Below are 27473 nucleotides of genomic sequence, written 5' to 3'. Positions count from 1 at the left end.
CAAGAAGAGGGTACAGACTCCTCTGACTAGTTAAAGGAGAGACACTCAAACCATGGATTCTTCTAATACCCAGAGAAAAAAAGTAACTATAATTGGGGGAGGATTGGTAAGATCTTTTAAAATATTATAAATATATAACAAAATTATGGTCACTGAGCAGAATTGCCAATCAAATTTTAATCATACATTGCTAGGTGTTGAATAGTGGCTATTTTTTGTATTTGAATGAAGCAGGAAACCTAACAAGGTTTGTCTATTTGACAGAAAATGTTTCAATCTTTAAAAATCTGTTTAAGCTGAAAATAGTTGTACATTCTGTGATGATAAAGGGTTGTTTTCATATCATAATTCGTTTTCACATTATCATATGGTTTCTCAATGGCTTTTGAAATGCATTTGTAGGAATGCTGGATCTGTTTGTTTTCAGCAGTTCTCCCCTGTAAATTGTAGCTACTGAAGTTCTGTTGGTATTTTGGAGCACCGTTTAAATTTTTAATTGGCACCAGTCTGCAGAAATCAGAAAGCTACCACAAGATGTTCCATGTCTGCTGAGTATGGGATGGCATGAATTTGTGTGTGCGAGAGAGAAAGAGAGAGTGAGAAAGTGTGTGTGTGTGTGTGTGTAAGGGGGGGGGGTAATGTTACTTTGTATAAAAATGAATTGGGAGTAAATTTAATTTGATTCTGTGTAGGACTTAGCTTCTTGAAACTTTCTGAGAAATTTATTATTAAGGACAAGTGATACAATAACAGATGCCTGTTTTATTGTTAAAAGATATAAAGCCTCTCCTGTGTCTAAAAAAATAAGGATAAAGCAATATGGAAATTGGAATATGATCTGTAAAAGACATTTGTCTTTTCCTTAAAAGTTTCTAACTGTGATACTATGATGTGAATGGCAGCAAGTTAGTAGAGCCAATTTCTTCTAATTGGAAAGTTTCTGTGCATAACAATATACCTGTTAAAAGTTGGTAAAATTTGTGGTTTTGAAAAAATTAAAAAAGAAAGCAATTCTAGACACAAATATGCCTTAAATACAGAATTGAGAGTGATTGTGTGATAAATAAATAAATGTAAAATAAAACATGACATAAACATGAAAATATTATAACAAGACAAAACTTGCTTTTGACTGTTATAAGAAACAATGATTAAATAGTTTCTCTATTCTCTGCTTTTCATTACTCTTTTTATAAAAGAAACTTCTTTATGTAGACAGAAACAATGAAGCGACATATTCAAAATCTTCACATTTCTAGCAGAGCAAAGTCTCTCAACATTTACATTTTGTCAACACCTTGTCGAGCCTGGTTCACACGAATACGGTATATCATTTTGGGGGATTTGGTTGACTTCATTCTCCCCTACAGAAAAGGCTTCAGATGCAGTATGCATTTTAAAACCATATTGCATTCTCTCAAATCCTTTTCAGCATATTTTTGTTTTTGACTCAGAAAAACTGCAATGCTTCTGTTGCAGGTGGGTTCTCTAAATGCTTCTTTCTTTGCAAGAAGGGGATTCCAAGTAGAAATGTATGAAGCAAGATCAGGTATGATCTGTTACTTGATAATATATGAACATTTTAGATGATAATCCTACTTATATAGATGCCTGCAAATCTTACTGGAATGCTGTTTTTGAAATTTCTCATTCTTTCAGAAGTGGAGATTTTATAGTATTAAATCACCAGGAGATTTTGATAATTAGCATTATTTATAATAAAGTGATTGTTTATATTTTTCAGATCAAATACAGCATCTCTGTTGTCCTTATATTTGCAAGTTAGAGCAATAGGACCTGCTTCTAAATTTCACATCATGAATTTATACCGAAATTTATTGATCAAAATTTCACAATCAGTAAAAAAAAATGTAGAATCTTTATTTTACCCCAAGTGTGATTTTAAAAGCAAAAGAAAAATCTGTATGTTCAATCATGTTGCCTGTGAATACAATACTCAGGACGTAGAAGTAGAGTGACAAATATTACACTGTGCAGAAATACAGCATCAGTGATTCCAAGACTAAGGAAATGGTGTTGTCCAAAGCCAAAGTGTATGCATGATATGTTAATAAAGTCAAATGAGAAGATAAAATCATATGCCCGTATTTTTCAGAGTATAAGACACACCAGAGTATAAGATGCACCCAGGTTTTGAAGAGGCAATTTTTTTAAAAAAGTAGGTAGGTAGATAGAGGGATAGAGAGGGAGAGAAAGAGAAAGAGAGAGAAATACAGTAGGTAGGTAGGGAGAGAGTAGGTAGGTAGGTAGGTAAGTAGGTAGATAAAGGGATAGAGAGAGAAAGAGAGAAATAGAGAGACAGAAATACAGTAGGGAGGGAGGGAGAGTGAGTGTGTAGATAGGTAGGGAGGTAGAGGGATAGAGAGAATTAGAGAAACAGAAATACAGTAGGTAGGTAGGGAGTGTGTGAGTAGGTAGGTTGGTAGGTAGAGGGATAGAGAGAGATAGAGAGAAATACAGTAGATAGGTAGGGGGAGAGAGAGAGAGTAGGTAAGTAGGTATATAGGTAGATAGAGGGAGAGAGAGAGCGAGAAATACAGTAGGGAGGGGGAGAAACAGAGAGAGTAGGTAGGTAGGTAGATGTTTCCAGGTGTATTTATCCATGTGCTGGAGAAGGAAATAGCTGACAACCTATAGCACCTAAAACTTTGTTTCTGCTGGCACAGCACTTGACCAATGTAATTCTCATCAATCCCTCTAACTAAACAGCTTTCTGAAAGGAAAAAAAAGTTTTTGCACTCTGCAAACCTCCCCAAAACGGCCCGCTTTTTGTGAAAACAGGCCCATTTCCCCCCCCCAAAAAAGGCATGAATAGATTGGGGGGCTTGCAGAGTGCTCCTGGGGGGATGACCCTCCCAAAAATGAGCAAAAAACAGCCATTTTTTTGTGTGAAAACGGGCCGTTTTTTGTCAAAAAAAATTGCATGCATAGCCTTATGGAGGCTTATAAAGTGCTGCTGGGGGCTGGGGGGCAAAAACGGCCCATTTTTTTTGCTCATTTCTGCCCTCCTCAGCCTCTAGGAGATCTCTGGAAGCCTCAATAAGGGTATGCACGGTCATTTTGGTGAAGGGGCGGGGCTTCAGGAGGCAAAAAATGCTGTATTTATTATATAAGACACACCCAGATTTTCAGCCTCTTTTTAGAGAAAAAAAGGTGCGTCTTATACTCCGAAAAATACAGCCAGTTGTCTTGCTAAAATCAGGGTCTACAAGAGCCTAAATGCCATCAGCCATTGTCAAGTTTTTCTTTTCAAAAAGTAGGAATTTTTTCCTTTTAGTTCTCCAAGCCTTCCAAGCAATTCAAACAATATAATATTTCTGAGATCAGTTTTCAGAGTGTTATCATATGTGCCAGTGGTGGGTTTCAAAAATTGTTCGAACCTACTCTGTGGGTGTGGCCTCCTTTGTGGGAGTGGCTTGCCACCCATGTGACCGGATGGGAGTGGCTTGCCGCCCATGTGACCGGATATGAAGATGCCGACGACACTTGTCAGAACCACCTTAAATTACCTCACACACAGCACTGGCATGCATAAGAATATGATGTAAACTTGTTTTTCAAAAGGCACCTTTGGTTTGCATTAAAACAACTTCAACACACGCAATGTTCTGATTGCACCACAAACGCATTAGTCATCCTTACCTTTCACAGAGGCACTGAGTTTTATAAATATGAGCATGATAGTGTAGAATAATCATATCCAAGGACCAGTGGTGGGTTTCAAAAATTTTTGGAACCTCTTCTGTAGGTGTGGCCGGCTTTCTGAGTCCACTGGTGGAATCTCTTCTAACCGGTTCGGTAGATTTGACGAACCGGTTCTACCGAATAGGTGCGAACTGGTAGGAACCCACCTCTGATATGTGCCCAATTCAGCCCTCAATTTAGAATAGTTAGAGGATTTGTGTATCTGCCCTGGAGGCAAGAATTTGGTGCACGCTCACCTCTGAAAAGCACCTTTGGAACTATGAGGTTGATTTCATTATACATGTTTTCAGTCATATACAGACTGATTAACCCCCCCACACACACACACACGCAAAGAGGATATCCATCATGAGGTACTTATTCTGAGATTAAATGGACGGCCAATAAATTTTATAAATAAATACATTATAAATAAACTGCCACTTGTATTCTTCTGTTATCCTTAACAAGAAAAATTGTATAGTTCTTCCCTGGCATATCAATATTTGGAAGGCGAGTAATAAGGAATTATGAATATTTTTCACACTAGCAATTATAATAACTCAAGGCACATAATAAACATCTGCTTCGTTTCTTTTCAGATATCCGTAGTTCAAGTGTAACTCGTGGCAGGAGCATTAATTTGGCCTTATCTCACAGGGGACGGGAAGCTCTCAAGGCAGTTGGAATGGAAGATCAGGTGACCTTAAAAAGAAAAAGCTAACATTCTCTGTGGTAGATTATTTGTTTATTTATTAAATAAAAGAAAGTATTATTTTTTGCCTATGAGAACAGATGAATTTAAGTGGGATTCCATCTCCCTTTCGGATGATTTAATTATCAGGCAGGAGAAAACTACAAATATATATATATATATATGAGCCGAGGTGGCGCAGTGGTTAGGGTGCAGTACTGCAGGCCACTTTAGCTGACTGTGATCTGCAGTTCAGCGGTTCAAATCTCACCGGCTCAAGGTCGACTCAGCCTTCCATCCTTCCGAGGTGGGTGAAATGAGGACCCGGACTGTGGGGGCAAGTTGCTGACTCAATTTGCTAAAAAGAATTGTAAACCGCTTAGAGAGGGCTGAAAGCCCTATGAAGCAGTATATAAGTCTAATAAACAAACAAACAAACAAACAAATAAATAAATATAATACACAACAGAATTAATAGGGGTAGAATATGGCAAGTGAGCATTTTGCGGGAAGTCTTGAATTGTTAATCTTTAGATAGATCGATTATTAATTAAGTAATTATGAAATGTATTTGCTGCCCACCTTATGACCAATGACTCTGGATGGATTATCAATAAGAAGAAGAAGAGGAAGATATGTGGCAAGTCACTACAGATAGAACATATAGAACGTAAAATAGGAAGAGACCTTGGAAGTCTTTTAGTCCAACTCCCTGCTCAAGCAGGTGAAATATACATGTGAAACTCGAAAAATTTCAAAAGCAACTTTTGCATCTCATTTGGAAACTAAGGACCCAGAGTATGGAGGAAGAATGGAGAGGCCAATCAAGCACAGTAATCCCACGGTCATTGAACCAGTTTTTGGTGCTTTTGGCAAAAGTTGCTCTCATCAGAAAAGAGGACTTGGGACCACTGAGCAACAGGACTTTGGACCACTGTGCTTCATTAAGACCAGGGTCAACACAGCCGTCTACCAGGAGATTTTGGAGCACTTCATGCTTCCTTCCACAGATGAGCTTTATAGGGATGCTGACTTCATTTTCCAGCTCCCACACTGCCAAAAGCATCAAAAGCTGGTTCAATGACTGTGGGATTACTGTGCTTGATTGGCCAATAAACTCGTCTGACCTGAACCCCATAGAGAATCTATGGGGCATTGCCAAGAGAAAGATGAGAGACATGAGACCGAACAATGCAGAAGAGCTGAAGGCCGCTATTGAAGCATCCTGGTCTTCCATAACACCTCAGCAGTTGTACAGGCTGATAGCTTCCATGCCACGCCGCATTGAGGCAGTAATTGCTGCAAAAGGGGGCAAAACCAAGCATTGAGTACATATGTTCTATGTACAATCCTTGTTTTATTGATTGCATGTAATATTCTAATTTTCTGAGATGGTGGATTTGGGTTTTCATGAGCTGTATGCTATAATCATCACAATTATGACAAATCACGGCTTGAACTATCTTGCTTTGCATGCAATGAGTCTTATCTCATATATTAGTTTCACCTTTTAAGTTGCATCACTGAAATAAATGAACTTTTGCATGATATTCTAATTTTTCGAGTTTCCCCTGTAAATTACTGGCCAGTCTATTCTTTAAAACCTCCTGCAATGGAGCATCCACAACTTCTGAAAGCAAGTTATTCGTTCTCACTGTCAGAAAATTTCTCCTTAATTCTAGACTGGATCTCTCTTTACTGATCATTTCTTGCCCTGCCTTCAGATGCGTTGGAAAATTGGCTGATCCCTTCTTCTCTGTGATAGCCAGGTTGCAAACCTTCTTAGGCAAGTGGGCACGCCTGGGCTTGAGAGGATGATACAGCCTCTGATAAGGATCAATGTTTGCTTTTTATTAAAGGGCTGCCATAACATTTCAAAATTCTAAAAAGCAATCTACTGAGGTTAAAACTAAAGTAATTTGCTTCCAAACCAAACAAAGACTGTGATTTAAACTTTCTTTGTCTGGTCATGTTCGCCCGCCCCGCCCTCAAATGTAATAAGGTTTTTGAAAATTCAAAAATTGTATGCTGCATTAAAACAATTTCTTTCTTTCTTTCTCTCTCCCCCCTCCTCCCTCTCTCTTTCTTTCTTTTAATTTAATTTCAGATTGTGTCTAGAGGTATCCCCATGAAGGGAAGGAGAATTCACACTTGCTCAGGGAAAAGATATACCATTTTTTATGGAAGAAAGAGCCAGGTATTTTAAACCAGTCAAAATATGTTAAAGCTAAAGCCTTTAACTTTTTTTTTTTTGCTTTTGCCAGCCACTTATAAAACAAATCCCATATCCTATAAAATTGCTCGTCTTCTTGTTCTCTAATTTCAGTTGTCAATTTGCTCATTTCAGCACATTCCATTATCTTTCGAATAACTTCTTCCTGTTTTGGTATTGTTTCATTTTTCCAGGTTTTTGCAAATACAATTCTAGCTGTTGTTAAAACATTTATAATCAAATATTTTAAGTCTTTGTTATACATTTCTGGTAAGATTCCCAGTAAAAAAATCTTTGGTTTAAGGTCTATGTGTTTGTGTATCATTTTCTCCAACCACATGTGAATTTTAGTCCAGTATCTTTTGGCTTCAATACAAGTCCACCACATGTGGTAATATGAGCCCGGTGTCTGATGACATTTCCAGCACTTTTCCGATTTATTCTTGGACATTCTTGCAATTCTCGTTGGGGGTAGATGCCACCTGTAAAACATCTTATACAAATTTTCTCTATATGCAGTTGACATTGTCATTTTATAATTTTGAGGCCACAATTTCTGCCATTTCTCTAAATCAATCCCTTGCCCAAAGTTTTTTCCCCAAGCTATCATGGTTTCTTTAACTTATTCCTCTTATAATTTAACCTCTAATAAATATCCATATAGTTTTTAAATTACTTTTTCATCAGTACCTGTTAAAATTTTATGTAACTCAATCATTTTGTTGTAAAGACCTTTTGATTTTCTATCTTCATTATATCTAGATTGTATCTGTACATAGGAATACCAATTCATTTCTATTCCTTCTTGTTTCAACTCTTGGATAGATTTGAGTTCACCCTCTGCATTCAGTATTTCAACATATCTAACTGTTTGTTCCTTTTTATATATTATTGAATATGAAAATGCTTCAATAGTTGATATCCAGACTGGAGTTTTTAAGGAGTGTAATCTTTTAACATTTTCCTAATTTAATAGCAAAGCCTCCCTTATATAATGTCTTCTAAAATAACCATGTGCTTTAATTCCCTTATACCATAAAAAAGCATGCCATCCCAACAGTAAATCATGACCCTCTACATTCAATAATCTAGAGTTTTTTAGTATTACCCACTTGTTAATCCACATCAGGTTTGTTGCTTGATAATATAACTCCCAGTCAGGTAAACCCAATCCTCCTCTTGTTCTAGCATCTTGTAACAATTTGAGTTTTATACTTGCTTTTTTCCCTTGCCAAATAAACTTCAAAACTATTTTATTTAGATCTTCAAAAAAGTCCTTGGCCAATCTGATTGGGATTGTCTGGAACAGGTATAAGATTCTGGGTAAAATGTTCATTTTAATTGTAGAAATTCTTCCTATCATTGATAGTTGTAGGTTTTCCCATTTCATCAAGTCAGTCGCAATTTGTTGCTTAGTCTAGTATAATTGTCCTCCTTGAGAGTGCTGCATCTAGCTGATAAGTATATCCCCAAATATTTAACCTTGCTTGTGATTTGAATCTGCAAAGCTTCCACCAACTCTTCCTTTTGTCTTAATGGTATGTTCTTTGTCAAAATCTTTGTTTTGTCTTTATTTATTTTCAAACCTGCTACTTTTCCGTACTCCTTTATTCTTTCTAACAATTTAGGTGCTGTCTCTAGTGGATCTTCAAGAATAAAAACCAAATAATTTGCAAACGCTTGTAGCTTGTATTCTTCTTTTTTAATTTTCATTCCTTTTATTTCTTCTTCTTCTCTAATCTTTCTATTTAAAACTTCTAATGTTAAGACAAAAAGTAACGGTGATAGTGGGCAACCTTGTCTCATACCTCTCTTTATTTCAATAGAGTCTATCAATTCTCTATTTACCATTATCTTTGCTGTTTGTTTATGATATACCATTTGTATGGTTTGAATAAATTTCTTACCAAAATTAATCTGTTCCAATTGTAAAAACATAAATTGCCAATTCACATTGTCAAAAGCCTTCTGTGCATCAAGAAACATCAAGGCCATTTGTTTTTCGGGATGGGCCTCGTAGTATTCCAAAGTATTCAAAATCATTCTCATGTTGTCTTTAATTTGTCTCTTTGGTAAAAAAAAAAACATTTTGATCAGAGTGGATGAAGCTATTTAAGTACTTTTTGAGTCTTTCTGCTAATATAGATGCAAATAGCTTATAATCTGAATTTAATAACGAGATTGGTCTATAGTTCTTGGTTTGGGTTAAATCAGTCTTCTCTTTAGGTAGCAATGCAATGTATGCTTCTGACAATGATTTAGGTATTCTGCTCTCAGATATCACTTCATTCATAACTTCTAAGAGTGGGAGAGACAAGTTTTCTTCAAATGTTTTGCAGAATTCCACTGGTAATCCATCTGGACCTGGGGCCTTTCCATTATTTTGTTTTTTAAGTGTTCCGTTAGCTCCATCATTGTTATTTTACTTTCCAACATTGTTCTAGTTTCATCTGATATCTGGGGAAGATTAGTGTCCTGTAAATACTTTTTGACTCCTCCCTCTTCCACTTTCTCTTGTTCATACAGCTTAGCATAGTAGTCTTGTATAATTTTCTTTTTCTCAGCATTTCCATACTGAATTTGTCCTTGCTCATCTCTTAATTGGAATATTTTCTTTGCTTCTCTCTCTTTTTTCAGTTTATATGCCAACCATCTGCCTGGTTTATTTGCATTTTCAAAATAATTCTGTTTAGTGCCTCTAATTTTTTGTGCCAGTTCTTCCTTTTCCAGTAGATCCATTTTATGTTTAAGGCAATCATTGAGTGGGTGGGGCAAGTGAGCATCAAGCAGGTGGGCGGGGCAAGTGAGCAGGTGAGCAAGTGTTGGGAGAGAGAGCATTAAGTGAGTGAGCAAGCGTCAAGCGGGCAGGTGGGGCCGGCGAGCAGAGAGCTGGTGGGTGGGATGAGCAAATGGTGACCAGGAAACTGGGGCAGGGGCAGGACCAGCCAGAGGTCACTACTGGTTCGACGAATCAGGTGAGGTTTCCCCTTCCAGTTCGTCCAAACCAGGGCGAACCGGCTGAATACCACCTCTGATGCACACACACATGCGCATACCTGCCACTTCCATAGCCAAAAGGCCCAAGCCCTGGTAAAGGGCCATGGCCCGGGGGTTGGAGACCCCTGATAAATAGCACTGCCTTTTTGGAGCATCATTGCATTCTGATCCTTCATATGATCTTGTATCCTGAAGAGTATAATGTAATCATCTGATTTAAAATGACCAGTTCAAGTCCATCTAAAATCCTAAGGCAGGGCTGTCAAACTCTCAGCCCGCAGGCCGGATATGCCCACGCCCAATTTAGCAAAAAGGGGAAAAGTCGCGATACCTCATGTGACACCACCATGACGAGTTTGACATCCCTGTCCTAAGGCATCAAATGTAGTATGCTTCATTTCTGCTTTGATGATTTCAGGGGTTTTTTTGTTCATGCTTCTCACATTCTCTTTTCCAATTGTTTCAGCAGTGATACCACCACTGACTAGCAATAGCGCTTAACTTATATACCACTTCACAGTGCTTTACAGCCCTTTCTAAGCAGTTTACAGAGTCAGCATATTTTCTCCAACAATCTGGCTTCTCATTTTACCAGCCTCAGAAGGATGGAAGGCTGAGTCAACCTTGAGCCTCTCACAACTGAACTCCTATAGTGAGTAGTGAGTTAGCCCTCCAGTACTGCATTCCAACCACTGCGCCACCACTAGGTATGCTTGCCATTCTGGTCTGGTGAGTTCATCACTTCAAGATTTACCTGTGAATATTCAATATTCCTCCCAAATATCTAAAGCAGTTCCTTCTGATGTAGGGGTGATAATAGAGCCAAGGTGGCGCAGTGGTTAAATGCAGCACTGCAGGCTACTTCAGCTGACTGCAGTTCTGCAGTTCGGCTGTTCAAATCTCACCGGCTCAGGGTTGACTCAGCCTTCCATCCTTCCGAGGTGGGTAAAATAAGGACCCAGATTGTTGTTGGGGGCAATATGCTGACTCTGTAAACTGCTTAGAGAGGGCTGAAATCCCTATGAAGCGGTATATAAGTCTAACTGCTATTGCTATTGCTATAATGTCTCACCAGCTGGTGTCTAAACCTGCCTGAAGTTTCAGTCATATGCATATGGTTCTCTTGGTAAAAATACTCTTCTATTGCCTTCTATGTATGGTATTTGGAGATGCTTCTTCTAATTTTTGGCTTCCTTTATGTCTTCATAGCCTCACTTGCTATGGTCTGTGTTGTGACTTTCCTTACCCTTCCTATTTTACAAACAAGATTGACTCTGGAAATCATATTCCTATCAGCACTGTTCTCAGAGTTTTTGAAAATATGGGGTCCTCCAGCACATCCACAGATACTTTTTTGGGATGGACTTTTAGTAACCATGGCCTCTGCTCATGAAAAGAATCCAAGATTTATATTGCTAAAATATTGGGAAAAGTGTATTGTACAAGGCTATATTCATATAGTTAAACATATAAAATGTTCTCTGCCTTATTTTGTTTTTGTTTGTTTTTAAACAGTATATTCTCTCTATAGATAGAGCAAATTTGAATAAGGAGTTATTAACTGGTAAGTGTGGCTTAATCTGTTTTGATCCTTTCCCAATTTATCATATTTAAAATTATGTGGTGTTTGAGGTAGAATCATCATTACACAGATAGAATCAAAATGTAAGAAGGATGAATGGCTATTTACTGTAAAATGAGTATCTTCATCTTTTGCATGAGCAAAGACTATAAGCAGTAAATGCATGCTGTGTAGAAAGAGAGAGGGACTCAAAATCAACACCTCAATAAAGTCTCTGAAGACACCAACTCTTAAAACCCATTAACTCTCTGCTGTCTGTCAACCGGCTGCCAGGTTCTTAGTTTTAAATACTCCTTCAAGGTACACCTCCACAAGATCAGGCAAGCTAAACATCTCAGTAACTACAAGACAGAGAGTTTATCCAGTCATTTTGCTTTAAATGGCTAGCAAAGCGCGCACTAAGGGAACAGGTAGTAAAACCAGGAGCAACCCACCTCTGCAAATTATCCATATCTAACTACAGGGATCTTAGTGAATGGACTGGGTGAGAAAAAGTGATTAGAAAATGTGCTACATTCTATAAAACTATTACAGAACTATTCTTGTGAACTATTCTTGTGAAGAATGAATATATATATATATATATATATATATATATATATATATATATATATATATATATATATATATATATACACACATACACATATATATGTGTATATATATATATACACACACATATACATACAGTAGGGCAAAAAAGTATTTAGTCAGCCACCAATTGTGCAAGTTCTCCCACTTAAAAAGATGAGAGAGGCCTGTAATTGACATCATAAGTAGACCTCAACTATGAGAGACAAAATGAGAAAACAAATCCAGACAATCACATTGTCTGATTTGGAAAGAATTTTTTTTGCAAATTATGATGGAAAATAAGTATTTGGTCAATATCAAAAGTTCATCTCAATACTTGTTATATATCCTTTGTTGGCAATGACAGAGATCAAGTGTTTTCTGTAAGTCTTCGCAAGACTGGCACACAGAGCAGGGATGTTTTGGGGCTGTCGCTGGGCAACACGGACTTTCAACTCCGTCCAAAGGTTTTCTATGGGGTTGGGATCTGGAGACTGGCTAGGCCACTCCAGAACCTTGAAGTGCTTCTTACGAAGCCATTCCTTCATTGCCTGGGCGGTGTGTTTGGGATCATTGTCACGCTGAAAGACCCAGCCATGTTTCATCTTCAATGCCCTTGCTGATGGAAGGAGGTTTGCACTCAAAATCTCACAATACATGGCCCCATTCATTCTTTCCTGTACATGGATCAGTCATCCTGGTCCCTTTTTTAGAGAAACAGCCCCAAAGCATGATGTTGCCACCCCTGTGCTTCACAGTAGGTATGGTGTTCTTTGGATGCAACTCAGCATTCTCTCTCCTCCAAACACGACAAGTTGTGTTTCTACCAAACAGTTCTACTTTGGTTTCATCTGACCATATGACATGCTCCCAATCCTCTTCTGGATCATCCAAATGCTCTCTAACAAATTTCAGATGGGCCCGGATATGTACTGGCTTAAGCAGGGGGACACGTCTGGCACTGCAGGATCTGAGTCCCTGGCGGCATAGTGTGTTACTGATGGTAGCCTTTGTTATGTTGGTCCCAGCTCTCTGCAGGTCATTCACTAGGTCCCCCCGTGTGGTTCTGGGATTTTTGCTCACCGTTCTTGTGATCATTTTGACCTCACGGGGTAAGATCCTGCATAGAGTCCCAGATCGAGGGAGATTATCAGTAGTCTTGTATGTCTTCCATTTTCTAATTATTGCTCCCACAGTTGATTTCTTCACACCAAGCTGCTTGCCTATTGCAGATTCAGTCTTCCCAGCCTGGTGCAGGTCTACAATTTTGTTTCTGGTGCCCTTCGACAGCTCTTTGGTCTTCACCATAGTGGAGTTTGGAGTGTGACTGTTTGAGGTTGTGGACAGATGTCTTTTATACTGCTAACAAGTTCAAACAGGTGCCATTAATACAGGTAATGAGTGGAGGACAGAGGAGCCTCTTAAAGAAGAAGTTACAGGTCTGTGAGAGCCAGAAATCTTGTTTGTAGGTGACCAAATACTTATTTTCCACCATAATTTGCAAAAAAATTCTTTCCAAATCAGACAATGTGATTGTCTGGATTTGTTTTCTCATTTTGTCTCTCATAGTTGAGATCTACCTGTCAATTACAGGCCTCTCTCATCTTTTTAAGTGGGAGAACTTGCACAATTGGTAGCTGACTAAATACATATATATATATGTTTAGATTTCATGTTGTTTCTTTTTCCTCTATTTACAGCTGCTGAGAAGTATCCCAATGTTAAGTTATACTTTGAGCACAAACTGCTTCACTGCAATGTAGACTCAGGGCTACTGACCTTTTCAGGGTAATCAAATGGCTCCGATTTTCCCAGCACACTCTAATCATTAACCAGTACCCAAACAATAGGCCACACTGACTCTTTCCAACTGTTGTGGGACCTGTATTTGTGTGAATTGAAAAATTGTTAGGTTCCCTACCCCCAAGTTAGCAAAAATTAACAATTTAACCTAAATTAACAAACATAACAAAATGTTTAATCAACAACCAGAAGGCTGCACTTCATCAACTCCTGGCAATATAACCTCTTGGATGGAGGGGCTTCTGCTGAATTCAGGATTATTATTATTTACTTGAGCAATGATTTATATTTTCAGGAGATTACGAGTTTTTTCAATAAATAAACCCTAATGTAAAGCACCAATTTTATGCATTTATTTAGTCTCTTCTTGTAATAAAAATACAAGATGAAATGTATGGAAACATATTTGAATGGGAATTTGAAAAGATCATCTCACACACAAACCATTATGAATAATATAGGAATTGGAATATAGGACTCAGAAATTTATATCTGATTTTTAAAACCTGATTTTATTGACAATAAAATCTAATGACAGGTAGAGTATCATTTGTTACATTAAAATATAAATTTTAAAAGCCAGGATTTTTGATTTTTTTTAGAGTTACTTTTGGATGTCAACATTCTTATTTCAGAAATAGCTTCACTTACTTCCTTTCCCTCAAATCTGAAGGAGTCAAATAGGAGAAAAAGTACATTTTTTAAACTTAGTGTTACAAGGGACATTTAAGCAAACAGAAGTCATGTTCAATCATCACACAATATACCACAATATTTATTAATACCTGAGCACGCATACTAATGGTACTTTTTGTGTTTTCTTAAAGATCAGACCAAATGACTAAAGAAGTCACCTGTGACTTAATTGTGGGCTGTGATGGAGCCTTTTCCACAGTTAGGAAGCAGTTTATGAGACAAACACGGTTTGATTACAGCCAAGTATATATTCCACATGGATACCTGGAACTGAAAATTCCTCCCAAAAATGGAGATGTAGGTAGTTAAAATTAACCGTGAACTTGTTTCTCCTGTTCCCAGTTCATGAGACACTTTGGCATTGACAGATATCTTTCCATTACTTTTTTGGGTCTTTTAGTTTGCAATGGAGCCAAACTATCTTCACATTTGGCCTAGGAACACATTCATGATGATTGCACTGCCAAACCTGGTAAGAAACCCTAAATGCATCTTTCATCTTTGACATTCTGGAATTTGGATTTGGTCTGGCAATCAGTTTCAGTCAATGTTGACTTCCTGGAAGCATACATTATTATGGACTGCATGCCTGGAATTGCATGTCTAAATTTTTACTGATACAAATTCCATTTATACACTCCATTCATGGTTCATGTAGTTCATTCCCATTCTTATATCCTCTCTTATTGCTATTGGCAGGTAATTTCTGACTCCTCCAACTACTGAACTGCCTGAGTGGATTTACTCATTCATAATTTACTCTTATATGAAAGCATTGCCAGCATAGTTCATTACAGCCTGAAGGGTGACTTTCGGAGGAGTCACAAAGTGGAGGAAAAGAAGCATCACCTGCATGCTGTACTAAGATATGAAATTAACTTCAATCATCAGAATTGTTATTTTAAAAGCTTGATTATTATACAAGAGTTCAGAAGTTTCTATTTTCTCTATGTTGCAGTACAGCATATTCTAGAAAAGAACAAGGTTTGAATGGTCCTTTTTTGTAGTGAAGGAAGAGTGTAACAGATAGAGTTAAATATTAGTCATTACTACCTATTGTGTCCCATTCTTCCTTCCAAAAAATAGCCTTTTTAAAAAAAGAAAAAATGACAGCCAAAACCAACTTTGCTATTGAAAAAGAGCTTTTGCTATTCCATCCAGGTTGGAGAGGCGTGATTTAGTAATGAAGCTGTTCTAAAGATTTATTTTCTTTCCTGACTTTAGATGTTCTCCTGCTATATTATACAGTATATCACTAGAGCGCTGCCTGAAAAATCAATAAAACAAACATAAGTCACCCTTTGGTAATTCAGAGTAGAAGATGTGTGGTTCAGAGGTTAGAAAAGATCAGATTTCTCTTTGTTGACCCTTATCTTTTCTGGCTTTAGTTTCAACTGATTGGATTAGGGATTATGTCATTGCTCAACTTGTTTTTCTTCACAGACTTGATAGATTACATTGACCTAGTCCATCCTTTATCTCTGGCTGTGGCTCAGATGGTATCAATATTTTGTACACTCTTAGTTTCTAACAGACGGGTTTTAGAGCTGGTATTTTAAAATGTCATTTTCTTTTACACCATAGGCACTTGTTTGCTGATGGTTGCTGTTCAAAAATGGGCAAGCAGGTTAGGTTAGGTTAGGTTTATTTGGCTTGTATGCCGCCCTACTCCCGAGAGACTCAGGGCGGCTAACAATAAGAAAGGAAAGGGGGTACAAAAATAAAAAAAAATAAAAATTCAGCAACAGTCATAACATCGGATGGGGCTGGATAATTCAACAGCCCCAGGCCTGCTGGAACAGCCAGGTCTTAGTTGCTTTGCGGAAGGCCGGAAGGGTAGTAAGGGTCCGGATCTCAACGGGGAAATCGTTCCATAGGGCCAGAGCAACCACAGAGAAGCCCCCCCCCGGGGAGTCACCAGCCAACATTGGCCAGCAGATGGAATCCGGAGGAGGCCTAGTCTGTGGGATCTAATAGGTCTTTGGGAGGTGACTGGCAGAAGGTGGTCTCTCAGGTAACCAGGTACGATACCATGTAGGGCTTTAAAAGTAACGACTAGCACCTTGAAGCGTGTCCAGAGACCAAGCCAGTGCAGCTCGCGGAGGATAGGTGTAACGTGGGTGTACCGAGGTGCACCCACAATCGCTCGTGCGGCTGCATTCTGGACTAGCTGAAGTCTTCGAACACTCTTCAAGGGCAGCCCCATGTAGAACGTGTTACAGTAATCCAGTCTTGAGGTGACGAGGGCGTGAGTGACTATCCGAAGGGCCTCCCGGTCCAGATAGGGTCGCAATTGGTGCACCAGGCGAACCTGGGCAAATGCCCCCCTGGTCACAGCCGACAGATGATGTTCTAGAGTCAGCTGCGGATCCAGGAGGACTCCCAAATTGCGAGCCCTCTCTGAGGGGCGTATAATTTCACCCCCCCAGGCTGAGAGATGGAATAGCTGGACCCTCCTTGGGAGGGAGCATCAATAGCCACTCGGTCAATAAATAAATATTTCATTTTTGAATGCCTGTTCCATTTCTAAACCAATAGACTCTAAATCCTTGAAATATGATTAACATCTCATCCATTTTATGATCTGCAGGTTCACCAAGATGACACATAAAAATTTGTGGGTATCTCTCCACTTGAATTTAATCATAGTGCTAACATGCCCTGGCAGCATCATTTTCCTATGTCCCTAAGAGATTACCTTCAGCTCATTGCCAATCTGCCATTAAAGCAAATTTTTTTACAACCAAAACGGTAGTAATGGTGGCCGGAACCCACTCCTGAATATATGTATATATGTGTGTGTGTGTGTATTCAAATAAGTGACAAAACTGAATGTGAGTGCCTGTGTGTGTGTGTGTGTGTGTGTGTGTGTGTGTGTGTGTGTTCTTTATTTTGCAAGGAACTTAGTTTTAGGATTGGACTGAATCAAAATTCTTTTCAAGTTTTCATGTAATTTAACCATTTTAATCCATAGGATAAATCATTCACCTGTACACTCTTCATGCCCTTTGATGATTTTGAAAAGCTTGCCACAGGAGAGCAAGTGCTGAATTTCTTCAAAACTTATTTTCCAGACTCAATTCCTCTAATAGGAGAGTAAGTTTCAATCTGTCTACTATAAATCAAATCAAAACAAAACAAGTCCTAATCTAAGAATAAAAGCATCTAAGCATCAGTGCTACTGCACATGACAGAGCAAGCTCTTGGAGAGATTATGATAAACATGAAAGCCATTGATACTGTTCTTTGTGCAATGCTTACCATTGAGCATTAATTTCCACTTATTACTTTAGTCTTCACTCTAAAAAAAAAGATTCTGAGTTGGGTTTTCTGTAAATTGTCCTGCAATTCAGGATGGTCAGAAAAATAAAACAAAAGTCTGTTTGAATATTTAAAAAGCAAGTAAAGATCAAAACAACCACCTACCAAGTCCAGTTGTCCTTCAACTCTAACTTGTATATTTTGTTGAATTTTTGCTTTATATTAGGACTTAATAATAATTAATAAATTAAATAATTAATAATTAATTAGTGGTGTTTTTTCAATGTTATATGGTAATGCAGATAAACAATAAGAATAGTTTAAGACAATACAGAAAATCCTTAGGAGCTCAGTCATACATCTGAATAATATAATATTATTATTTATTATAAATTATAATATTATTTTTTTCATTTGAAATATACAATATGTATGTAAGCATGTATGTATGTATTTGTGATCTTTAATTTTTCTTTGAAGTTCTGAACTTATGTATACATTGCTACTTGTTGGATATCTAAGAAATGGTTATGCCAAAACCCCACTTTCCATTCTCCTTGCAACTTTCAAAATAGCCATATTCCAATCAGTTATCAAATGTTAATGTTTACTTAGCATTTAATCAGTGATACAGCACTTTGAAATTTCAGGCACGAACTGATGCAAGATTACTTTGTGCTACCAGCTCAGGCAATGGTCTCTGTGAAATGTTCATCGTATCACATTGGCTCTCAATGCGTGCTAATGGGAGATGCTGCACATGCTGTTGTACCCTTTTATGGCCAAGGCATGAATGCTGTAAGTCAAAGAATATTTGCAACTGAATTTTTTGTCGTTTTGTGTTTCTCAATAAAGAGTGCTTCTTTGCAGCTATCAGCCTCCACCTTCTGCAGCAGTTTCAGATAATTGCAGAAGTATCCTCATTGCTGATCTGAAGGAGTGGATAAGGAGCTGGCCAATTTTAAAAAAAAAGTAGTGCCCCATTTCCTCTGCATTTGCTCACACAGCAAGGGAAAAAGGGGATGAGAATAAGGGGAAAGCTGCCAAGTAATTAGGGCAAAGGGATTATGAGATGGTGTCAGGATGTTCTTAGGGCAGGAGAGACTTGGAGCAGGAATGTAGAGAATATAAACATGCCACATCCATTAACAAAGTGAGCATGAGAACAGGAAGGCAAAGACTTCATTAAAGAGAGGGAGATGTGGGAAAAGAACACAATGGATTTGAAGTAGGAGGGACTATAAGTTCTATATCAACCTCTAGCTGCTCAGTGCCTGTCTGCTGTTTATAGTGACTATTGTTCCTGAATCATCAGAAGGATTCAATTCCTAGTTGTGTTGTTTGGTTTAGTTTGGGGCTATCTTCGGGAATTTGAACCGAGGTATCATGGGACTTTGGCTTAGAAAAACAAGGGTTACTGCATACAAAGGAAATGATTGTATGTTACTCCTAGCATGGGAAGAGTGGAAAAGAAGGAGCCACCAAAAAGTAATGAAAGATAGCACGAGAGTAGTGATATGGCAGGAAGTTCAGGATGTGAGTGTAGGAAACTAGCTGTAAAAACTACATCAGATATAGAACAAAATTTTAAACTGGTTTAAAGTCCGGTTTTGATGCAGCAAATAGGTCTTTCTAGGTAAATGAAGCAGGAAGATGACTCAAGTAAAGATTCTAGTTCTGCCAACTTGTGGAGATAGGTATTACAGCAGAAAGGAGTCAGGGTTAGACAAATATCATAAGCATGGTTCTGGGAATTACTCTTGTAGCAATCCTGGTGAAGAACAACTAGGTCTTGGAGTAAGAAAGCTAGCAAGCCTAGAAGACAAAGGATGTCTGCTTCAAGAGCAATCATAGCGGTGGGACAAAAGATTACAAAGAATTAAATAGATCTGAGCTGTACACAGAATGATTAAGAACAACAAAACAGCAAATTCACCAAAAACAGTAAAAAAAAAAAGCTTCAGAGATGTTCTTATTTACTGATCTCTCTTTAAATCTAACAATAGAAAAATTATTGTGAACAATAGTGATACTTAACAGGCCAAACTCCCTGGCCCCTCTGAGGTCAGCCTTTGAGCAGTCTCCTCAAATGCCTTCCATTTCTGATGTATTAAAGTTGAGTTAATCACTTCTGAGTTAAATATTTGTAATTGAACATTTAATTGTTTTAACGGGCCAGAAAGAACAAAGCATAAAGGTTTGAGGTGTTACCTGAGGTGTGATAAACTTATTATTTGAAAACTGTAAAAGTAATTTGGCACCTACTAACTAGGCCATACATTTCTGTGTTTTCCCCAATGCAATACCCATGGAATTAGAATTTACTACTTAAAATTAGGTTCTTACATTCCTTACATTTCCCCCCCCCCAGGGATTTGAAGACTGTCTAGTCTTTGATGAGCTGATGGACCAATTTCAGAATGACCTCTGTAAGTAGCTATGAGACAGAAAAAACAATATTCTAGCAAATGCAAATTAAAATGGCTTTATGTGAAATGAGTTCAGTATCTCTATCATCTATTCCCTCATCCATTTAGGGTGTGTCTTCTCCTTCTGCAAAAAAAAATCAACTCTCCCAACCTCCCTGTGCTAGGCAGATTGTAAAGTCAGATAGGTGCTCCATGTATGTGTGAAGGAGATATGGACTGTGATTGCTCCTGAAATGGAAAGCATCTTTCTGAGATAACTGATATTAAGTTACCAGTATTACAATTTACAGGTTTGAAGGATTATTCTGTGGGGAAAACAATTGTTTCCCCCATCAGCAGTGATAAGAAGGAATTGTAACATGAAGCACACCATAAATTGGCTACTTACCATGATAATTTTTATAAGTCATCCAGGGTCTCCTCTTGATTTTTTTAAACACATACAAGTAAACCTAAGTCTTATCACAAATTTCTTCTGTATAAGATGCTAATGAGCAATGATTTATGTAAAAAGTTTTTTTTCATTTAAACTAAAAAAATTAGCCCTTTCATGAAAAAAACCACTTTTGCAAGGTTATCATTCTTAAAATCTTTCCTTTCATACATTTTAAAAACTTACAAGGCACACATACTAAACTTTTGAAATTAAAATACTAAACTTTTTAAGCTAATTAAATTTAATTTGTGTAAAGGTAATCTCATTCCATTTTTTTAAAATAAAAGGCTGACTATGAAAAAATATGGACAATATTGAATAGTGAAGCTATTAAAAGTCTTGTATAGAATATAGACAACTTTATACAAAACTTTGAAAAAATGTCTCTTAGTGAGTGACATGAGGAGGCTCAAATATAAAGTAACAGTTACAAAATTATACAGTAGACATTATTAATCAGCAACAGCAAAGTGGCAGGCCAGCAACTGAGTCATGGTCTATAAAAATTTCCAACACTGCAAGCACAGGTATTACGTGACATGCAAAGTTTTTTTTTTATATGATAATTTTTTTATTGCAATCTCTTGCAGAATCTGAATTGACAAGGATTGCAGTAGAATATTACTATAAACACTTCACAGATTGTATCTTTAGACACTGTATGCTCATAAAGCTATAAATAAAACATGAAAAAGCACGCAACCAATGCTTATTGGGGAATGGCAACTAGCTACAACTTCTATTTGCATCTTCTGTGGCATATCAAAGTTTCTCTCTGAAGAAGGCCTGTGTTGTCCCTGCTTTTTCCTTAGGCATTTGCCTTCCAATGTTCTCGAAGCTGAGGGTACCTGACGACCATGCAATTTCAGATTTAGCCATGTATAATTATATAGAGGTAAGTTAAAGAATATTTGATTGGCCATTGAATTATAGGCAATGCCACCAAAGGCAAATCTATCTCTTTCTGATTTCAGATGCGGGAACGTGTGAATTCAAGGTGGTTCATTTTCCGAAAGCATATAGACAATTGGCTTCATGCCTTCCTGCCCTCTATCATCATTCCTCTGTATACTATGGTGAGACTCTAACACTTAATACTGCAGGATTTTTCATGTATTTTTTTCTCCTAATTATCCACTTTTTTCTTCTGGGATACCCCCAGGTCGAGTATTGATTTTGTAATCTCCTTCAGGTAACATTCTCCAGAATCCGATACCATGAAGCTGTGCAAAGATGGAAATGGCAGAATAAGGTAAATTAAATTCAGATGCATTTTCCTGAGCTACATCAAACATTTATTGTTGTAGCAAATGCATAGAAAAAAGTTGAGAAGTATATCTATCTTCACTTTAGATTGGATAAAAATGAAAATTTGGAATATCTAGTACCATCAAATTATATATACTGTAAAGATGCAAATAGTTTCCCAGTAGACCTATAGGTCGTACCCGACTCATCCCCTCTTTGTTCACCAGGATGGAGAGCATGACCAGACACACATCCAGGACAACCACTATATATAATCCCCTAGCTAGAATTTGTGAGTCCTGAGGCTGTTCAGGATAAGCAGGGTATCTAAGGTTGCCCTGAAATCTCTTCCTTCCAGGACTCCCTTCCTTTCTGGAATGTAAGCCCAACTCAGGGGTGGGTTTCTTGCCCCGTTCCAACCGGTTCAGTTGGAACGGGGCCGGCGGCGTCCTCGTGCACGCGTGTGGCGTGCACGTGCATGCGCGTTGCGCACGCATGCGTACTAGCGTCTGTGCGATGCTCCAGCTGCTCCTGGAGGATCGCGCAGGTGCTGTATGCGTCCTGCGCATGCGTGGAAGTGCAGAACTCGTCAAAACCGGGTAAGGAGCGTGGGCGGGCGGCTGGGCCCTTCGCCGTTCCCGGAAGTTACTTACTTCCAGGTGCGCCAACCAACCGGTTCGCAGGGACCGCCGCGAACCGGTTGAAACCCACCCCTGGCCCAACTTCACCAAACAGTTCTGAGAGAACTAATGAAGTAGGATAGTTATTTGCTCAGCACCATCAGATTCCTTTGTGCCATATCTTGCCAGATTCATGGTGAGACAGATGAAAACAGAAAGCAATATAACAAAGAAATAAAAACGGTAATTAAAGATGCAAGAAATGCTAGTTGGACTCAAACCTAAATTTCTTTGGGACTGGCATTGGTGTGTGTTCAGAGAAATAACCTTAAATAGCCAGATTTAAGTCTTACTAAAAATGTTGGCAAAATAATTGCAATTGTTTCCCCCTGCAATATTTTTCAGATCGTTTACTAAAATTTAAATTTTTCATTGTTGTTAAAGGTGATCAATAGAGGCCTCTTCCTCACCATGGTAGCAGCAGCAGTGAGTGGCATCTATCTGTGCAGAAATGGAAAGTTATCCAAAATTGACTTTCGTATAGAGGATTTCTGGAGACATTCTTAAAAATGGTGGAAAACTTTCAGTAATCATTTGAGATAGAAATGAATGCTTTCTGAATAATTAGTCTCTATTTCAGAAGTTGATCTTCCAAATATAAAAACACATATGATATAGATGAATGCTGGATCCAAGACCTACGTTCCTATTCATATAGAGAAATTCACTTCTAGATTTGAATATGCCTTGCATTTTATCATTGCTTTGCTGTCCTGTGTTTCATTTTGCAAGAAATCTGCAATATCTCAGCTACATCATCAACACATTTTGACAGGAGACGCTACGGCATTTCTAAGACTGTTCTACTATCTCATCTATAAGATAATCATTATGGCAATGCTTGGAGTTATCTAATTAAATTGTTTCTGCATCTTTTAAAAAATATTTTCATATAATCCTGGTATTTCATTCTTCTCAAGTTCTAGTATGGTGAAAAAAATAAAGTTGTGTCTTGGGATCCAGTTGTCTATTTCTGCTAGAACAGTTTCAGTAATTACAATAGAAAATTCTCTTCTCTGTAATTATCTCCCTGAGCATCCTCAAAATATGATCTGGAGGGTCTTTCAGGTTTTGTGGCAACAGTGAAATTCACCTTGCCTGATACTGTATTAGTCCCATCCAAAGTTCTAAATCTCAATGTCACGCTCAATGGATTTTAAGGCAGATGGTTCTAGGAAGATGGTAAGATCCGCAGGTTAGCAGGCAAATGCCTGGAAAATATGGTAGAAAAATTCCAAGATCAGAAGAGTTTTCAAGTTCACAAAAGTACTCCAAGAAGATTAATGGATGAGCATGTATACTCTGAGAAGCTCAGAAGACAGTGGGCCAGTGGGCAATGGACATTGGAAAAATTAGGAAATGAGCAGATCAGTGAGACAATCCTAGAAAAATGGGAGGGAACCAAGCTGCTGAGAAGATGCTATAATGATTGGTAGGTGGAAGAGCCAGCAGAAAGAGGCTGGAAAGGTGCGGTGGGGGCCAAAGTTGTGATGAATAGTGGAGCAGAGAGCAGAGAGTATATATTAGGAAAATTGGAAGTACTTATGAATCTGTTTTATTTCCGATTACATACCTGAATCTTGTATACTATATAATCCCTGCTGAATCTTTTCCTGCTTGCCTTTAAACCTATGAAAATTCTATCTGTTCATAATTTTAGGGGAAATAAAATTGATACCAAATAACTCCTTTCACATCTCAGACTACTTCAACAGATAAGGCATATAAGAGTCCAAATTGAAATGTACATGAGCTTTATTGGTATCAGTGTATAGTTGAGAATTGCAAGCACGGCTACATAATTACAAATTGAAATGGCTTTAAATCAGTAAAAGATTTATTGATATCAATGATGCATTAACAACATTTATCAAGTACCTTATTAAGTGCCTGGAATTTGCAATAAGCCAAAATTTTATTAAAGCAATGCTATATATATTGTAACATCACAAATTCTGCTCCCTATATATCTATACATGCGATACGTTGTGCAGTGCTAATACAAAATGGGAGAGTTTAGTCTGCAATCGTTGTCTTACCATTTCCCTCCTTGTGGATGGTCATGCTTAGCATCTTGTGAATTGACAAACTTTAATATACAGTGCTAAAGTGACTGCAATTGCCTTGTTTCGTCTACTGCATACAGCTTGCCTGATCAAACCAATCTTTTTCTGTAGAACTACAGGGTTGGGGTTTTTTTTTACTCACAAAGAAGTTTAATTCATATACCATTCTATTAATTAAATTGTGTTAAAATGAGTTGTGACAATACTATTCCTCATGTAATGTCCAGAATTTGTGTTATCATGCTAGCAATTGATGTCTACAGTGACAAAAATTTAGGATTTACATGGCAACAGATCAAAAATGAAACACACAGCTTTCAAATATCTCATCTGCTACCATGTCTCATAAAAAAAACACAATACAATACAACAATAAAGACCCATCAACCCATCAAAGCTTATCAGGGTACTTGGTATAGAACTTCTGCAAAAGTCTGGGAGCTCTAACATGAGATTTGTCAACCCATTCAGCATGGGAAGGGGAGAAATGTTTCCAGGATTCCAAATACTGAACGCGACCTCTATGTTTCCTGGAATCTAACATGTCTTTAACTTCAAAATGGTGCTCTCCTTCAATAAGAAGAGAGGCCAGGGGTGCAGGTTGAGGTGGATGAAAGGAAGAAGTGTGCTCAGGTTTCAACAGGTTCACTGAAACACAGGGTAAATCCTATGAAGGCTCTTAGGCAACTCCAATTTTATGGATACAGGATTTATGATTTTTACAATGGGGAATGGACCTACATACTTAGGCCACCGTTTCTTAGATTTTTGGGTGGTTTGCAGAAACTTGGTGGACAAAAACACCCTATCCCCAACTTCGTATTCTTTCGGTCTAGCCCTCTTCTTATCTATCTATTTCTTGTGAGCCTGGTGGGCTGCCTCCAAAGCTTTGCGGGTCATGGGCCAAAACTATTGAAGTTGATCACTCTACTCAGATAAGGACAAAATTTGCAGTCTTTCCCAAGGCAATTCAGGAATCGGAACAAAGTCCTGGCCAAACACAACCTTAAAAGGAGTCATGCCGATACTGCTGTACACAGAGTTATTGTACGCCACCTCAGCATGTGGTAACAGTTCAGCCCAATTATCCTGTTGATAATTAATGAAACATTGAGATACTGCTCAAGAACAGAGTTAGTCCATTCACAAGCCCCATTAGTTTGAGCATGGTGGGTGGAGCTTAGCCCCTAGATGGAGCCAATCAACTTTAGGAACTCCTTCCAAAAGAGGGAGGTGAATTGGACCCCCTATCTGAAATAATGCATTCAGGCACTCCATGTAAAGGATATACATGTGAAATAAACAATTTAGCTAACGACTTCACTGATGGTATCTTGGAACAAGGCACAAAATGAACTTGCTTGGAAAACAGGTCAGTGATAACCCAAATTACAGTATTTCCAAGACTCTCTGGCAATTCTACAATGAAATCCATAGATATTTCCTTCCATGGTGCTTCAGGGTGGGCAACACTGGAGAAGACACTGGGGCTTCCCTGGTGGTCTTTTTGTGGCCACATAGACGGGACAACTGGCTATATAGGACTCAATGACTTTTTTCAATGAAGGCCACCAGAATTGCCTCTTAATCAAATGCAAAGTCTTTACAAATCCAAAGTGGCCCGCCATTCTTGAATCGTGGGCCCGTTGAAGAACAATCAGTTTCAGGTTATCAGGAACATACAATTTAGCTCCTACCCAAGCCTGTCTACCTTTCATGGTGCATTCATTTGAATTTTTCTTGAACTAGTCATCGGACTCAAGGCCCTCCTTGAGTTTGTTCATTAAGTCTGTCATGACATCTAAGTCCATTGGACCTTGGCTCCTGGTAACCATGGGGGCAGCGAGATTTTTGCTGGGATGACTGAATGAACCACGCTCAGCCTAGAGCTGTTGTACTAGGGAAGCCTAGACAAGGCATCAGCCATAAAGTTCTCTCTCCCCCTCCCCCGGGATGTACTTGAGGGTAAAGTTGAAATGGTTGAAGTGCTGTGCCAAATGTACTTGTTTAGGTGATAGCTTACGCAGGGTAAGCTATCAACGGGGAGATCGTTCCACAGGGTCGGAGCTGCAACAGAAAAGGCTCTCCTCCGTGTAGTCGCCAGTCGACATTGACTGGCAGATGGGATCCGGAGGAGGCCCAATCAGCATCTGCCCCCCCCCATTGGATGGGTTTGTGCGGCTGCTGCTGCTGTTGCTGGGGCTCCCCCATCCTGATCAGCTCTGCTGTGTGCCCCCAGCCTGCTCTGGGTGAGACAGATCCTCTGTGCATCTCTCTTCTTGATCAGGGAAATCAGCCTCTCTTTCAATCCTGCTCTCACAAAAATGATGTTTCTCCCAGGCCTCTTGGAAGAGTTTTATCGCATGGGACATCATTAGAGCTTCTTCTTCGGCTTCTTGCCAGACAGCTGCCAGTCTCCGACGTTGGCTGGTAGTAACTCCATCTGGAATTTCCTCAGGGTCATATCTCTGTCCTACTCCCAATGACCACCTGGGGCAGACGGATCTTTCCTCCAAATTCAGTTCCGCCATCCGCTCCGTTTCTAAGGGGCACAAGGATCCGGCAGTCCCCATGTCGTCCTCCTGGTTGCTGCCAGGGTTGGAAATTTCTTTGAAGGTTTTGTTGTTTTATTGCACTCCCCTCAGAAGGTGTTAGCTCTGGGATGAGTGTGAAAGTGAAACCTTGCTTAATGTCAAGCACGCCTCCTTCAGCAACCAAGAAAGAAACCTCTCAACTCCTTTGTTTGTGGAATTAAAAGTACTTTTACTGGTTATGAAAAGATAGCAACGAAGTAAAGCAAGGTCTTAGGCAGAAACACACGAAATCATACATATCAAACATTTGCCCAACCCCTCCCCCCAACAACCCCCATCACATTGCCCAATCTGCAAATCCCTTAGGTGTCATGTGGGTTGCATCTCCAATAAGCATCATCATGTTGGTATGCAGGATGGTTGGCCTTGACCAGATCCAAACAATGGCCATCAGCATGTGCAGAAGATGGTGAGAACTAAACTTCCTTTTTGTACTATCACTCCTGTCCCAATTATTCCCCACCCAAATACCATGCCCCCTCCCCATTTCCATGGCA

The 27473-nt window shown here is 38.7% G+C and overlaps 1 protein-coding gene across 4 annotated transcripts; it reads left to right on the top strand.

Moving 5' to 3' along the window:
* Window positions 1-23584, top strand: KMO (kynurenine 3-monooxygenase). Of its 4 annotated transcripts, XM_032213199.1 has the most exons (15): window positions 1-106; window positions 1480-1549; window positions 4308-4405; window positions 6507-6596; window positions 11124-11172; window positions 13464-13551; window positions 14394-14559; window positions 14663-14734; window positions 17237-17358; window positions 18174-18321; window positions 19895-19952; window positions 21201-21283; window positions 21363-21464; window positions 21581-21640; window positions 22701-23584. In XM_032213199.1, the coding sequence occupies exons 1-15, from the start codon at window positions 53-55 to the stop codon at window positions 22821-22823; spliced, it is 1383 nt and encodes a 460-aa protein (XP_032069090.1). In that variant the 5' UTR covers window positions 1-52; the 3' UTR covers window positions 22824-23584. The 4 variants fall into 4 exon arrangements, with proteins under 4 accessions (XP_032069090.1, XP_032069091.1, XP_032069093.1 ...); XM_032213200.1 differs by lacking the exon at window positions 19895-19952 and having other exon boundaries at window positions 18209-18321; XM_032213201.1 differs by lacking the exon at window positions 1480-1549 and having other exon boundaries at window positions 36-106.
* Window positions 23585-27473: the final 3889 nt, after the last annotated feature.

Source organism: Thamnophis elegans, chromosome 3 (assembly GCF_009769535.1).
Source record: "Thamnophis elegans isolate rThaEle1 chromosome 3, rThaEle1.pri, whole genome shotgun sequence".
Lineage (NCBI taxonomy): Eukaryota > Metazoa > Chordata > Lepidosauria > Squamata > Colubridae > Thamnophis > Thamnophis elegans.
This window is presented reverse-complemented; position numbering and strand designations above follow the sequence as displayed.